The 15,461-nt window shown below is 45.2% G+C and overlaps 1 protein-coding gene across 13 annotated transcripts in view; it reads right to left on the minus strand.

Moving 5' to 3' along the window:
- Window positions 1–10,521, minus strand: part of ppip5k1a (diphosphoinositol pentakisphosphate kinase 1a) — a 52,364-nt gene extending 41,843 nt beyond the window's left edge. For 11 of the 13 annotated variants that reach the window (XM_061043561.1, XM_061043606.1, XM_061043578.1 and 8 more), the window contains exons 1-14: window positions 10,427–10,521; window positions 8,960–9,384; window positions 8,535–8,730; window positions 8,100–8,190; window positions 7,592–7,677; window positions 6,895–7,049; window positions 5,910–6,011; window positions 3,581–3,742; window positions 3,333–3,454; window positions 3,140–3,241; window positions 2,411–2,497; window positions 1,984–2,059; window positions 1,408–1,517; window positions 356–441 (exon numbers count right to left, since the gene is read on the minus strand). In XM_061043561.1, the coding sequence (XP_060899544.1) occupies window positions 356–441; window positions 1,408–1,517; window positions 1,984–2,059; window positions 2,411–2,497; window positions 3,140–3,241; window positions 3,333–3,454; window positions 3,581–3,742; window positions 5,910–6,011; window positions 6,895–7,049; window positions 7,592–7,677; window positions 8,100–8,190; window positions 8,535–8,730; window positions 8,960–9,103 (1,519 nt within the window). In that variant the 5' untranslated portion in view covers window positions 9,104–9,384; window positions 10,427–10,521. The other 2 variants (XM_061043614.1, XM_061043621.1) reach the window with 2 other exon arrangements.
- Window positions 10,522–15,461: the final 4,940 nt, after the last annotated feature.

The following is a 15,461-nucleotide window of genomic DNA, read 5'->3' on the forward strand; positions in this document are numbered from 1 at the left end:
CCACATGTGCTGTCAATTAGGTGCCAATCAGGTGTCAGTCATACACCTGTAACTGTCACACACCTGGCAGTACTTGAAGCTCAAAACAGGAGTGAATACCAACAGAGGAACATTGCAGGGGATTTTGTCACATTTTTTTTAGAGCGCTACCCACACGTTTAGCTGTGTTGCTCATTTCATGAATGCACGATGCTTACAAGTTATACCGCTTTGTAAAGGTGACTAATCAGGCTTTCCAACGATATATCATACAACACCAATTAGTATTAGTAATTAAAGGGGCGAAATAAGTGACCAAAATAACGTTTCCAAACTTTTTTTGAGGAGTTTAGTTTGGAGGGGGAGACGTTCGTACCTTCTTCCTCTGAGGAGGTTTTGGGCTGTCCATGGGGCAGGTAGGTCAGCTGAACTTTACGGTTGATTCCAGAGAAGTGACCATACCTTTAAGAAGAAAAAACAACAGCATGAAGTCAGGTAACTCAAACACCTAGCTGTGGGAGTGTCAGCCACCTGGGGGAGGGGTTACTGCCCTTTGTGATGTCATGAAGGGAAAATCTCCAAACGGCCTGTTTGAGCACACATTTTCTGAAAAGTGGAGCAGGCAGAAGATGGAGAGGATGGACTTTTCTCATCATTGGGGGGTTTGTAGACAGACTAGAGACACATGTTAGAGTTAGAGAAACATGGGGAAGTGGATTTTGTATTATATGGGACCTTTAAAGGTGTGTTAAACAGTTCAAAGTTCGATCATTCTGTGGTGGTTTGAAGCTTTCTGCTAAAGTGGTTTAAGAATAGAAATCATTTAATTGACTTTTCTGTTTGTCTGAACTGTTTCAGCCTCTGTCTGTCTGTGGGTGAACTTCCTGTTTTTGTGTCTGTCTGTCTGTGGGTGAATGTCCTTTTTTTGTTTCTGTCTGTGGGTGAACTTCCTGTTTTTGTTTCTGTCTGTGGGTGAACTTCCTGTTTCAGCCTCTGTCTGTCTGTGGGTGAACTTCCTGTTTTTGTGTCTGTCCGTCTGTGGGTGAACTTCCTGTTTTTGTTTCTGTCTGTGGGTGAACTTCCTGTTTCAGCCTCTGTCTGTCTGTGGGTGAACTTCCTGTTTTTGTGTCTGTGGGTGAACTTCCTGTTTTTGTGTCTGTCTGTCTGTGGGTGAACTTCCTGTTTTTGTGTCTGTCTGTCTGTCTGTGGGTGAACTTCCTGTTTCAGCCTCTGTCTGTCTGTGGGTGAACTTCCAGTTTTTGTTTGTGTCTGTCTGTGGGTGAACTTCCTGTTTTCGTTTCTGTCTGTCTGGTTCCCTCATGTTGTCTTTAGTGTACCTGTGGTGTTGCATGCTGCAGGTCTAATTTCCTTCGGGATGATAATACGGTTGAAGTGAATATAACAGAGTGGAGTGAAAGTGTGCCTCACATTTCCAGAACCGTCTTCAGCTGCTCCAGTTTGGACTTCTTCTCCTCGATCTCACAGTCGTTGTGTTGACCCAGCTCCACCAGCAGCTGCCGCGTGATGTCCAGCACCTCCTGGAACACAGACCAGAATACAGAGGGAATCATTAAACACACACACACACACAGCAGAAAACACAGAGGGAGTCATTAAACACACACACAGACCAGAAAACACAGAGGGAGTCATTAAACACACACAGACCAGAAAACACAGATGGAGTCATTAAACACACACACACACACACACACAGACCAGAAAACACAGATGGAGTCATTAAACACACACACAGACCAGAAAACACAGATGGAGTCATTAAACACACACACACCGCACATCCTACTCTACCTGTCTGACATCCCCCCACCTGTCTGTGCTCCTCTCCATCTGACTCCCAAAAACCATCAGAGACCCCCCCACCACTAACAGACTGTTCTGATCCTCATTGTCTCTGACAATAGTTCTGCTTTGTTTAGCGTCTTTGAGTCTTCTGAGCTTTATAAGTCTAATGTATGATGATGATGATGACATTGTTGTTACCTGCAGCTGTTTGGGCTTCTTCAGCTTTAATTTGCCTGTCTTGTATCCTCCATATTTTTCAAACAGATCAAAGAACCTGAAACATTCAGAGACAAACTTTTTAATACATGTGCAACAGTTCTGATACGGCAGAATTAGAACCACATAATCTGTGACTGAAATTAAATCAAAAAGTAAAGAAGCTTTAAAGAATAAAACATCTTCAGTCAGATCTGTAATCTCCAGAATGCTGTCAACATCAGCAACGTTTATGTGCAATTGAGATTTCCTGCTGTCCCAGATGAATGCGGGCTCATTTCATAGACTGAAGGAAATAGAAGCCTGAGCTGTTTTTTTTACAGGAGTCTGTAATTTTTACTAGAATCATGTCAAAGTTGAAACAAGCCCACGTTGCAGTCAACAGAGGTTGCTAACAGAGGTCACCCACATGGGGTTTCGGACTTCCATCTTCATCTTCTGTTTGGGCGTTCGGTCACCGTGTCTGATGACGGCGATGACGCAGCGGAGCTCCATCCTGCAGAGAGAAACACAAAGTTTACACCCACAATAAAAACCACTGTTAGTTGATTTCTCTCCAGCTGCTTCAATAGAATACAGATTGTTTCAATCTCAACACCAAGCGGATAAAGCTTGTTCTAAAACCAGGGTGAACCTTGTGTTGTCTTTTACCCGTGGACGTGGAGTTGGTCTGCTTCCTGTTGGACAGGCAGGTGACAAACACCGGCCGTTAGCTTGTGCTAGCGTGCGTTAGCTTGCAGTGTAGCTACAAGCAGTAAACAGCGAATCTTTGCAGTGCTGGACATGATAAAAACACAAACACCTGCATTCATCAACAGTAACACACCTGCTCTGTCAGCACCTCATACACCTGACTGTCTGCGTATGTGTCTGTCTGTCTGCCTCTCTGTCTGTCTACCTGTCTCTCTGCCTGTCTGTCTGTCTGTCTCTCTGCCTCTCTCTGTCTGTCTGACTGTCTGTCTCTCTGTCTGCCTGCCTGCCTTCCTGTCTCTCTCTCTGTCTGTGTGCCTGCCTGCCTGTCTCTCTACCTGTCTGTCTTTCTGTCTCTCTGTCCGTCTGCCTGCCTCTCTCTGTCTGTCGTCTGTCTGCCTGTCTGTCTTCCTGTCTCTGTGTCTGTCTGCCTGTCTGTCTGACTCACATGGTTCCTGAGGTGGTTGGGACGATGGGGATGTCCTCAGCCTCTGTGGGGATGGACCACGGGATCTGAAACTGAGGGGCCAGCTCACGCATCACAATGTTCCTACAGAGACACAAAGAGTTAAATAAAGAAGACACAAAGAGAGAGAGACAGAAATCTGCTCTGGATTTAGTTGAAATTAAACATTTGGTACCCGAGGATCTTTGCACAGTCGTCGTAGTACTTCATGGAGTTTTTAACAAAACTGAAGCCGTTGACGTCACAGACAAACGAGTGTCCGTTAGCTCTCAGGAGATCGAAGCCACAAACTGTTTGCTGCAGCGAGGAGAGAGAGAGGGCGAGACGTTGATTTCATTCTAATTAACATGTGAGCACTCATTACTTTCTGTTTTCAGACACCAGAGGACTAACTCAGTGATACAGAGACAAACACTTTCTAACCTTGAAGGCGAGGCAGACTTTTCGAGCCACCAGTTTCTCCATGGCTGACAGCATGACGGGGTATCGGACCTCCTTCCCCTCGCTGTCTCTCTCCACCTTCCCGTCCAGAGCAGGAGACTTCCGAGCTTCAGCGTGAGCGTAGTCCGGCCCTACAGTGTACACCTTAGGACAGGTGAAACACAGTTAAATAATCACTGTCGTAACAGCACAAAGAAAGAACAACAAAAGATTAAAGTAACAGACATCAGAGAGTAAGAACAACATGAGCAAGAATCCAGAGAGAAGGAAACAATGTCAGGAAGTGCAAACAAATAGCTTTAAGTCTGATCTAACACAGGTGCTGACAGGAAGTGACCAGAGGTGCTGACAGGAAGTGACCAGAGGCGGGAGGGAGTGTAGACCTGGATGAGAGAGTTAAAGTAAGGAGGAGCCGTTTCTGTGTTTGTTTTGTAAGCAAACAGCAGAGTTTTAAATTTGATGCGAGCAGTAACTGGGAGCCAGTGTAAGGAGATGAACAGCGGAATGACACGTGCTCTTTTAGGAAGGTTGTAGACCAGTCGTGCTGCTGCATTTTGTATCATCTGCAGGGGTTTGATAGTGCATGTAGGAAGACCTGCCAGTAGAGAGTTGCAATAATCGATGTGTGATATCACAAGAGCCTGTACCAGGAGCTGTGTAGCGTGTTCTGACAGGTAAGGCCTGATCTTGTGGTGGGCGATATAACGATCTTAGATCGTAAAGGATTTTAACGTGCTGACGATCTGCCAAAGCAGGGAGATCGTAGAACCGGGCTCATGTGTTTATTCTATCATGCTGCAGTTTATGCTCCGACACAGACGTGTCTCCCTCTCCCCTTTTGCTCCGCAGCGGTGAAAACGAAAACTAAACTTAAAAGTAAAGTCCGCAAAAACAACTCCATCCCGGTTATATGCAACTGTTCTGATATTTTTCCAAACCGACACGCTGTGAGCAACAGTTAACTTATCTGCATAGTTTAGAAACCGTTTAACGAGCCGGAGAGACGTTAACAGTCTGCTGTCAAGCCTCTCCACCCGAAGCTCACCTGTTGTGAATTCATAGGGATTACACTAAACGACGTTACAAAGCAGCAGGCAGGTGAGAGTGAGTAACCATGGTGACTGTCTGTCTGTCAATCAATCGTGTCCCGCTCCCTCTATGAATAAAACTCTTCTTTCATTAAAACTTACTTTGATCATGTGTCACAGAATGAACAAATTCTGTATTATGTTTGATTATATATAAACCAAACTAAATGATATCATAAAAAACAACAAAGGCTGCAGAGCCTGTATGAAGCTACAGCTGTAGGAACTCTGCAGGGCTAAAATAGAACAGAAACACAAGAACTCAAAGTCTACATATTTTCAAATGAATGCATCACTGTGTGAAAATGTTCCTGATGAACACAAAAAGGACACATTACTAAATAATAATTTCAAAGTGGTGCAAATCAAATCGAGGAAAAGACGTTTCTGATGCTAAAGATGTTCTGGGTGAGAGACCTCCAGACCCCCTACAAAGATGTTTTTCAAATAGACTAAACTTGTCAGCACAGTTTGTGTGCATATAAAAACATTATACAGGGAAATAAGTTTGGTTGAACTGGTCAGTAACTTGCAAATTAGTCTTAAGATCAGTATGAAAAAAAATTGTGATAAAATCGTGATAGTGATTTTGCAAAAAAGAAATTGTGATATGATATTTTTCCCATATCGCCCACCTCTAGTCTGATCTTCCTGATGTTGTACAGGGCAAATCGACATGACCGGGCAATTTTGGCTACTTGAACCTTAAAAGTTAGCTGGTCATCAAGCATGACACCCAGGTTCCGGGCAGACTTTGTGGGCATGAGTTTGGTTGTTCCAGGCTGGATATTGATCTGTGGTTGCATAGAGGGACTGGCTGGGATGACAAGGAGCTCAGTCTTTGAAAGGTTGAGTTGAAAGTGGCGTTTATTCATCCATTTAGAAATATCAGCAAGGCATGACGAGATTCTTGCAGAGACTGTAACATCGTCTGGCGAGAATGACAGGAAGAGCTGGGTATCGTCAGCATAGCAGCGGATTATTTAACCAAGTGAGCTTGTGTATATGGAGAAGAGAAGGGGACCGAGCACAGAGCCCTGAGGTACCCCTGTGGAAGGACACAAACCAGCAGAGGGCAGACCTGAGATAATTTAAATGCTCACATTCAGAATACAGAGTGAGATCTAATGTAACGTAGCTAGCTCTCTGCGAGGACATAACCAAACTTTAGAGATCTACTAATATAATAATATTCTACACAAGATATCATTCTGTCTTCATACCTTTACGTCTGTGCCGTCAGTGGGCATGAACTCTTCGTAGATGTAGGAGCCTGTCTTCCTCACGCTGCTCTCTGGTGAGTACACGCTGCTGCGACTCCCAATCTACACACACACATACACTCGTTACAAATGTAAGAGGAAAAGTATGACCCATGATAAGAGCACTAAGGCACGACGGCTGATCACTGTTAAATCAGCTGCTTCTGATCAGTCGGTTTTTACCTTTCTGCATGCTGACCTGTTACGGGTCACTCAGAGTCAAAACCCACAACAAAATGCAGATCATTGTTAAACTGTGTGTCAGAATCACAGGATCGTCCCTCTCTGACCTTTCTCATTTATATATAACAAAGTGTTTGAAGAAGGCTCAGTCAATCTTGGCAGATCTAAGTCATCCTTTTTCAAAGGACTTTAAGTTGCTGCCGTCAGGCCGCAGATTCAGCCTGCCAGCATGCAGGACAAAGAGGAGGAGAAACTCATTTGTTCCTGCTGCCATCACCTTTCTAAACCACTCACTGCTTCCATCTGTCTCTTAACTATTGTATTTATTTATTGTCCATTCTATGTTGTGTGCTGATTGCGGGCTGTGTATATGTTTTACTCCTGACTCCTCTCTCAGAGATAATAAAGACAACCTTGAACCTTGATGATTTTCTGGGATGTTAGATATTTTTGTCGTACGCCTGCCCACACTCACACGGTGTAAACAGAGCAACGGGCTGATTACCTGACTCCATAACCTTTTCCCCTGATTTTACCTACACATTAAAATCATTAACACATTAAAATCACATTAGCTACACGTAGCATTGATATAAAGGAAAATACTCTCGTGATAGCATCGTACAGAGGACTCTGTTGCTTCGTACTCCACTTCCACATCTTTCTTTTTACGTCCCCTGCCACCCTCCCTCCTGCCTGACAGGTAGAGTCTCTTGCAGTGATGTGCAGATCAGGAGACTATCAGGAGCAGAAACAAACAAACCTTCCTGAAAAGTCTCTGGCTGCCCCCTCCTGCAGACGTCGGGTAATAGATGTAGACGTTGTGATCCTCAGCGCACACCGGCTTCTCCACAAACGGCTTCTGGAAAATCTCTCCATTCACCTCCACGTGGTCTTCTCCCTCCACCAGGTTACACTCTGAGACACAGACACACACAGCTCTTCAGACTCTGATTAACAACAGGATATTCTTGTCTCTAACTGATCTCTAAGACTGCGAGCTCAGGAGGAACTTGTGTTGTCTTGTGTGCACGTTACATTTACTTTAGTAGGTTATTGGATACGTGCTTTTACTAATACTTTTTTTTGCTTCATGTCTGTCCTGCATGATATACATTTTTTATATTAACCAATTGCTGCTTTATGTGTATCCTGCATGGTTTATGTATTTTCTCCTATGGCTGCTTACCTGTCTGCTTAATTGCTGTCATGATATTTCTATTTTTGTAGCTTTTAGTGATGTTTGAATTTGGGTTTTTTTTAGGGAGCCTTTTATAAAATCTGGCCAGGGACAACAGATGAAAATTAGCCTTTTGGCTAACTCTGGCATGTTTCCTGAAATGTTTATTAATATGCAATGTCCCTGTAAAATAAAAATAATAATAAACTAAAACCTTCACAGTTCATTCCCAGAGTTGTGAACAATGAATGAATGTTGGAATATTAAAGATGAGACGGACCGTCAGGTTTGTCTGGGTCTCTGTTTAGCACAGCGTAGCGTGGTAGATCAATCCCCTCCTCCTGCAGGATACGATACACCTCCCTCCTGTGGACACACACATACTGTACATGACTTACTACCACCACAGGGCCTCGTTAGACATCTGAGAGTTAGACTGTGAGGCAGAATATTACCACATGATAATACATAAGATGTTATTTTATACATGCTGCAGCATGCTGCACCTCCCTGTAGAGTTCAGGTGTGTCTCTTACCTGTCCAGTATGTAGTACTGCATGTTCAGGTGTGTCTTTTACCTGTCCTGTATGTAGTACTGCGTGTTCAGGTGTGTCTCTTACCTGTCCTGTATGTAGTACTGCATGTTCAGGTGTGTCTCTTACCTGTCCTGTACGTAGTACTGCATGTTCAGGTGTGTCTCTTACCTGTCCTGTACGTAGTACTGCATGTTCAGGTGTGTCTCTTACCTGTCCTGTACGTAGTACTGCATGTTCAGGTGTGTCTCTTACCTGTCCTGTATGTAGTACTGCATGTTCAGGTCGTTGATGAGCAGAGGGTTTCTCAGTTTGGCGTAGCTCACGGCTTTATCCAGAGGAAATCCTGTTTACATACAGAGGAAACGTTAAAATATAACCTTTATATGTGTGTGTGTGTATGTGTGTGTGCGCGCGTGTGTATGTTTGTGTCTGTGTCTGTGTGTGTGTGTGTGTGTGTGTGTGTATGTGTGAGTATGTGTGAGTGAGTGTGTGTATGTGTGTGTGTGAGTGTGAAAGTGTGTGTGTGTGTATGTGTGTGAGTATGTGTGAGTATGTGTGAGTGAGTGTGTGTATGTGTGTGTGTGAGTGTGAAAGTGTGTGTGTGTCTGTGTCTGTGTGTGTGTGTGTGTCTGTGTGTGTGTGTGTGTGTGTGTGTGTGTGTGTGTGTGTGTGTGTCTGTGTGTGAACCTTTGGAGTGGAAGGAGATGAGGCAGTCACACAGAGGCCATTTGTCCACAGACTCGTTGAGGATGGCGTCCTCGGGGAAGATGACCACGGTGATGTACTCGAACCTGCACAGCCTCTCCAGGATCTGGGTCATCGGCTTGGACTTGGACTTCTTCATCATGCAGCAGATCCCCACCACGATCTGTCGCTCCGGGGGCTGATGGGAGGGGGGGGGAAATAGAGACCATAGTGTCTTTAACACGTTGGAGAGAGCTTCAAGAAACAGGCTGCAGATCAGACGCAGAGCTGGTTAAGACTGTACACTGTGTGTGTTTAACATCATGCAGTTACACTCAGAGACCTTCGGGGGGCGCCAAAGTGCACCAGACTGAATTCCTCTCTGATGTTGCTTTAAAAAAATATGCTGTGAGGTCATGTTTGCTCACCGAGTCGGTGTCCTCGTCGTCCTCGTACAGCTCCATGTCTGTCCTCATGCTGTCTTCCAGGACCTCGCTCTCATCGTCCTCGCAGCCCACGAAGAATCTGGGAGCGCCACGCCGGCTCTCGCCCGGGCTGCTGGGCTCTGACATCACAGTCCCCCGCGGCAGCCCTCAGCGTCCCACCACGCCATCCTACACCAACACGCTGTCGCAGGGGGCCACCAACAGGAGGCCGCCAGTGGGGAGGGAGGAGTGGGCTCTGCTGAGCGGGACAGCAGAGACACTGGGATGAAAGCGTGAGGAGGAAGAGCAGTGACAGGAGGAGGGAGGAGCTACGTGAGGGAGGATGACGTCGTTAAGCCAGTTTGTGTGACCAAGAGTGCATCAACTTTGCAGCGAGTTTAGGACACGTTCACAGTCGACTGTCGCTCCTACGGGAAGAGAAGAAGACAAACATTACACCTGATGTTTCTGTATAAAAACACTAACGTTACAGCTGATGTTTCTGTATAAAAACACTAACATTACACCCGATGTTTCTGTACAAAAACACTAACATTACACCTGTGGGGCGGCTGTGGCTCAATTGGTAGAGTCGCCACCTCTCAACCGGAAGGTCGAGGGTTCTGGCCAAATGTCCGATGTGTCCTTGGGCAAGACACAAGTGCTTCAGTGGTGGTGTATGAATGGGATTAGTTACTTCTGATGGATGATACTACATAGCGATCATCACTACTATCAGTGTGTGAAAGGGTATGAATGGGTGGGTGTGACATGTGGTGTAAAAGCACTTTGAGTAGTTGGAAGACTAGAAAAGCGCTATATAAGCTCAAGCCCATTTACCAGATGTTTCTGTATAAAAACACTAACATAACATTACACTTGATGTTTCTGTATAAAAACACTAACATAACATTACACTTGATGTTTCTGTATAAAAACACTAACATAACATCACACTTGATGTTTCTGTATAAAAACACTAACATAACATTACACTTGATGTTTCTGTATAAAAACACTAACATAACATCACACTTGATGTTTCTGTATAAAAACACTAACATAACATTACACTTGATGTTTCTGTATAAAATATATAGTTGGAGAGGATCGATGTTTTTAACTGGACGAAGCTAATAACTCACATTTTAAGCAATGACGAGCTTAAACAAAACGTCTGGTAATTAAAATGATTCTCGACTGACTAAAAAAGCAAGGAGAGGTGAAATCAAAACGTTATTTTGTCGTTGTGTTTTTGGCGTTAAAAACAAGTCAGGCTAATGTTAGCTGACGTTAGCATCGAGCTAACCTCCCGGCGGCAGGTCGGACAGTGTAAACAAGTCGTCCATTTTGTCTGCGTCACAGTCACACAGTGTAAAGTATGTTCCGTTAAACATGTTCCCGCTCACACCGGGCCGTGGTGATTATATATTCATGTCATTAAATAATATCTTTAAATGATGAACTCACGGAGTTTGTGGAGACTCTCCTCCGCTGTCCTCTCTCCGCTTCCTGGCTCTTCTATGTCAAAACCTCTCTCAGCGTTCAGCTCTGACGCACGCGCCATCAACGTCTGAAACAACCAATGAGAAAGGAGCATGAAGTAAATAGGGCGTGAAATAAAAACCACACGAACCAATTAAGCGTCGAGCAAAGTCAGGCCGCTTTCACTACTGGAACTAAATGAAGACAGCGGCCTCTGGTGGTTCAAATGAGACGTGCATGCAACAAAGAGAGTGAGCTCTGCTGGTAAATAAACATTAAGCATCTTTATTATTAATTTTCTGCTGCATCATAGTTATAATAAACATTTGACATAAATTATGGAGCTCTTAGCTGTTTTCAGTCACAACTAATTGTATGTGTTTTATACCTCTTTCATTAAATATATTGATTATTTAAAGCACATGATTAAGGTTAGAACAGTCTTTTGGGGATAAAACAGTTCATTCATAATCATTTTATTGTCATTCAGATTTTAAACCATCTGTTACATAATAACATATTTATCATCATGTTTGGCTCAGCTTTTTTGCACTATTGTCTTATTCAGCTTAGTATCTGCTTATCCGTTTCTATTTAATGTTTTAGTTTTGCACATAGAGAGCACAGTTCACCAAAGTCAAATTCCTTGTATGAGTGAGTGTGAGCCTACCTGGCCAATAAAGCTGATTCTGATTCTGATGTACATGCATGTATACACACCAGAGGTGTCAAGTAACTAAGTACAAATACTTCGTTACCTTACTTAAGTAGAATTTTTGGGTATCTATACTTTACTGGAGTAATTATTTTTCAGCCGACTTTTTACTTCTACTCATTACATTTTCACACAATTATCTGTACTTTCTACTCCTTACATTTTAAAAATAGCCTCGTTACTCCTATTTAATTTCGGCTTGTTTTCATTCCGGCTTGTCATCATTCAAAAAAACACAAAAAAAAACAACCTATACAGATAAATCGCACCATCCGGATAGAGTGAATTTGATTGTGGTTGGATGAGAAGTATATACATATACCATTCCTACACCCTATTGGTTTGTACGTGATCCATCACACCTGCACATGACACAAATCACATCACACTATAGGCAACTAGTCATCATATCTTCAGCTCCATGAAACACATGTTAATGCTCAGTAGAACACAGATATGGTTCTTTAATGTATTTGCATTGTACTAAAATGCGTTCATTTTCAATGGGCATAAATGCGGCCGAAACAGGGGCATCCCAAATGTTTCAACATTAACATTTTAACATAACATTATAGTCATTATGGCCTTTAGAAAAATGTTTTTTTGGGGAGGTGGGTAGTGCACTATAGGCCCCTGTGGCGCGGCCTAAGCTTTTGTCCTTAATGGCATTTTTTTCCCTTACATTACTTTTACTTTTATACTTGAAGTAGTTTTGAAACCAGTACTTTTACACTTTTACTTGAGTAAAAAGCTTGAGTTGATACTTCGACTTCTACAGAAGTCTTTTTAAACCCTAGTATGTATACTTCTACCTGAGTAATGAATGTCAATACTTTTGACACCTCTGATACACACCCGCCTGGACTGTACTTTTGGGGGCGGCAGTATCTCAGTCTGTAGGGACTTGGGTTGGGAACTGGAAAGTCACTGGTTCAAGTCCTGGTGCAGACCAAATCTGGAAACTGGTCTGGCAGCTGGAGAGGTGCAGACAGAACCCCCGCACCAGCTCAGGAGCGCCCCCTCACCCTGACATCTCTCCATTGGACGTACTGTCCATATGAACGTATCAATCACTGGTTTGTGTGGAGAACTGTAGGATAATGTTGAACACAGGGCGTGGATCTTTATTTTCCACCTCTAGCTCCACCCCCTCCAGGAGAAAGTATTACTGCAGCTCTGTAACCTCCTGCTTCGCTTCAATGGTTTCTGTGTCTGTTTCATCAACAGGAAGTTCAGTGGAGGGCGCTCCCTCTCAAACTGAGCGTGTCATTACAGGTGGCCCTGCCCACCTTCAGAAGAGTGAGGAGAGTCAGCGGAGTAAAACACCTGCCAACGGCCAACGCTGACGTCAGCCTGTTTCTAAACCACAGTTTATATACAGCTCACACACACACACACACACTCACACAAACACACACACAGACACACACACACACACTAACATACACTTAAACACACACACACACACACACCCACTCACGCATGCACACACACACGCACTCAAACACACACACCCACTCACGCATGCACACACTCAAACACACACACATACACGCGCCACAGAGAAGGTCCTTGGTGGTTACTTCCTGTAGGTCGAGGTCGGTTCATGAGAGACTGAACACAAACGGACAGAGAGTGTGTGTGTGTGTGTCTCTTCAGGTGGTCTCTGAACGGTTGTTTAGTCTACAGCAGAGTTTGATTGACAGCTTTCACACCAGCACAAACAAACTTAAGTTAGTCTTAACAGAAGCGGTTAGGAGTGAATTCATTAAGATGGCGCGGCCGTGTCCAGAGGCCGTCCGGGTTGCTCCGCTGAGGCTGTGTGTTTTTTTCTTTATTTATGTTGTTTTTGTGAACTTTTTTACTTCAGCAAAGATAACTGCTGACCGAAATACGCTTTTGGACATAAAGAGACTGGTCACAAACACAGTTTCCAACGATGATCAGTGGTTGCCAGTCGAACTCCTGCGTAACACAACACAGGACGGGAACAATGGCCGGAGGAGGAAAAAGCACCGCAGAAGATGAGGTGGTGTCTGAAACAGGCTAAGAACACAGGCCCACCACCCACCCCTGCCAAGCATCCTTCTTGCCAACGTCCAGTCCCTGGATAACAAGATGGATGATCTGAGGGCTCGGGTAAAATACCAACGGGACATGAGGGACTGTAACATCATCTGCCTGACGGAAACATGGCTCACTCCTGTGGTGCCGGATCAAGCCATCATGCCATCGGACTCATTCTCTGTGTTTCACAAGGACAGGACGGAGTAATCTGGCAAGTCAAAGGGTGGAGGGGGTTGTTTTATGACCAACAACAGCTGGTGTAACCCACAGAACATTAAAACTCTCTCCCACTCCTGCTCGCCACATCTGGAGCACCTAACCATCCTGTGCCGTCCATTTCACCTCCCCCGGGAATTCACTTCGGTCATCGCTACATCTGTTTACATTCCACCACAAGCGGACACGGACACAGCTTTATCGGACCTGCATGACGTGCTGTGCCGACACCAAAACAAACATCCGAACACTGGCCTCATCGTGGCTGGTGATTTTAACAAGGGGAACCTTAAGAAAGTTATGCCGAACTTTTTCCAACACATCACTTGCTCCACCAGGATCAACAATACACTGGATCATTGCTCCACGCCATTCAAAGAGGGCTACAAGGCGACTTCCCTGCCCCCACTGGGTAAATCAGACCATTCCGCCATTTACCTTTTGCCAAGGTACAAACAGACTATTGTACGTGAAAAGGTGGTGACGAGGCAGGTTAGGCGCTGGAACGACCAATCAGAGGCTACGCTGCGAGACGCTCTGGATGACGTCGACTGAGGCATGTTCCAATCCAGCTCAAGTGACGTAGACGAGTTTACGGAAGTTGTGACGGACTACGCTGGTAGACGATGCTGTTCCTATGGTGTCTATCCGGTTTTTTCCCAAACCAGAAGCCATGGGTGGATAAATCTATCCGCACCGCTGTGAACGAACGGACCGCTTCATACAACTTGTCACTTCTCACCGGCATGACGGAGGAATACAAAGCGGCATCTTACAGACTGAGACGAGCAGTGAAAGACACTAAGCGGAGGTACAGGGACAAAGTGGAATCACAGTTCCAGCAGCGTGATTCAAGGAGCTTGTGACAAGGACTGCAGACAATTACTGACTACAGGAAAAGAGCCCATGTCTTGGTGAGTGCAGATGGCGCTCTGGCTGACGAACTGAATGACTTTTATGGGTTAGGGTAAGGTTAACGAGGCTAACGCTAGCACTGCTAACATTAGCATGCCAACTGATGCAGCCAGCAGGATCTCCGAGGCCGGAGCGGCACACTGGACAGAAGGAAGGGGGACTATGTGAGACTGCTGTTCATTGATTTTAGTTCAGCTTTCAATACCATAGTCCCCGCCAACCTCCATTCCAAGCTGATCAACCTCGGACTTAACACCTCCCTGTGTGCTTGGATCCTGGACTTCCTGACGAACAGATCCCAGGTGGTCAAAGTGGGCAGACACACTTCCAGCCCCTGCACCCTCAACACCAGAGCACCACAGGGCTGTGTCCTCAGCCCCCTGCTCTTCACCCTGTACACACATGACTGTGTGGCCACAAGCAGCTCCAACATGGTTGTTGGTCGCATCAGCAACAATGATGAGCAGACGTATACAGTGGTGCCGGGACAACAACCTGCTCCTGAACATCAGCAAAACCAAGGAGCTGATTGTGGACTTCAGGAGAGGACTGCAGAGGGATTACACCCCACTGATAATTGATGGGACGCTGGTGGACAGGGTGTGCAGCTTCAAGTACCTGGGGGTGCACATCTCTGAGGATTTAACATGGACAACCCACATAGACAGTCAGGTGAAGAGGGCGAGGCAGCGCCTCTATCACCTCAGACAGCTGAGGAAATTCAAAGTCTCTGTGAAGGTCCTGAAGACTTTTTATTCCGGAGCGGTGGAGGGTGTGCTGACTGGAAACATCACCCAGTGGTACGGGAACAGCACTGTACGCGACCGAAGAGCCCTGCAGAGGGTGCTGAAGTCAGCAGAGCTTACCATGGGTACAACACTCCCCACCCTTCAGGAAATCTTCACAAGGAGGAGCACAGGCAGGGCAAAGAGGATCATGAGTGATCCCCACCACCCAGGTAACGGACTGTTTACGTGGCTACCCACTGGCAGGCGCCTTCGACACATCAAGGTGAACACAGAAAGACTCAGGAAGAGCTTCTTTCCTCAGGCTGTCCGGACTGTTAATTCCGCTCTCCTCAGTTAAAAACAAAACAGAACTAAACAA

This window comes from Labrus mixtus, chromosome 1 (genome assembly GCF_963584025.1).
Source record: "Labrus mixtus chromosome 1, fLabMix1.1, whole genome shotgun sequence".
Lineage (NCBI taxonomy): Eukaryota > Metazoa > Chordata > Actinopteri > Labriformes > Labridae > Labrus > Labrus mixtus.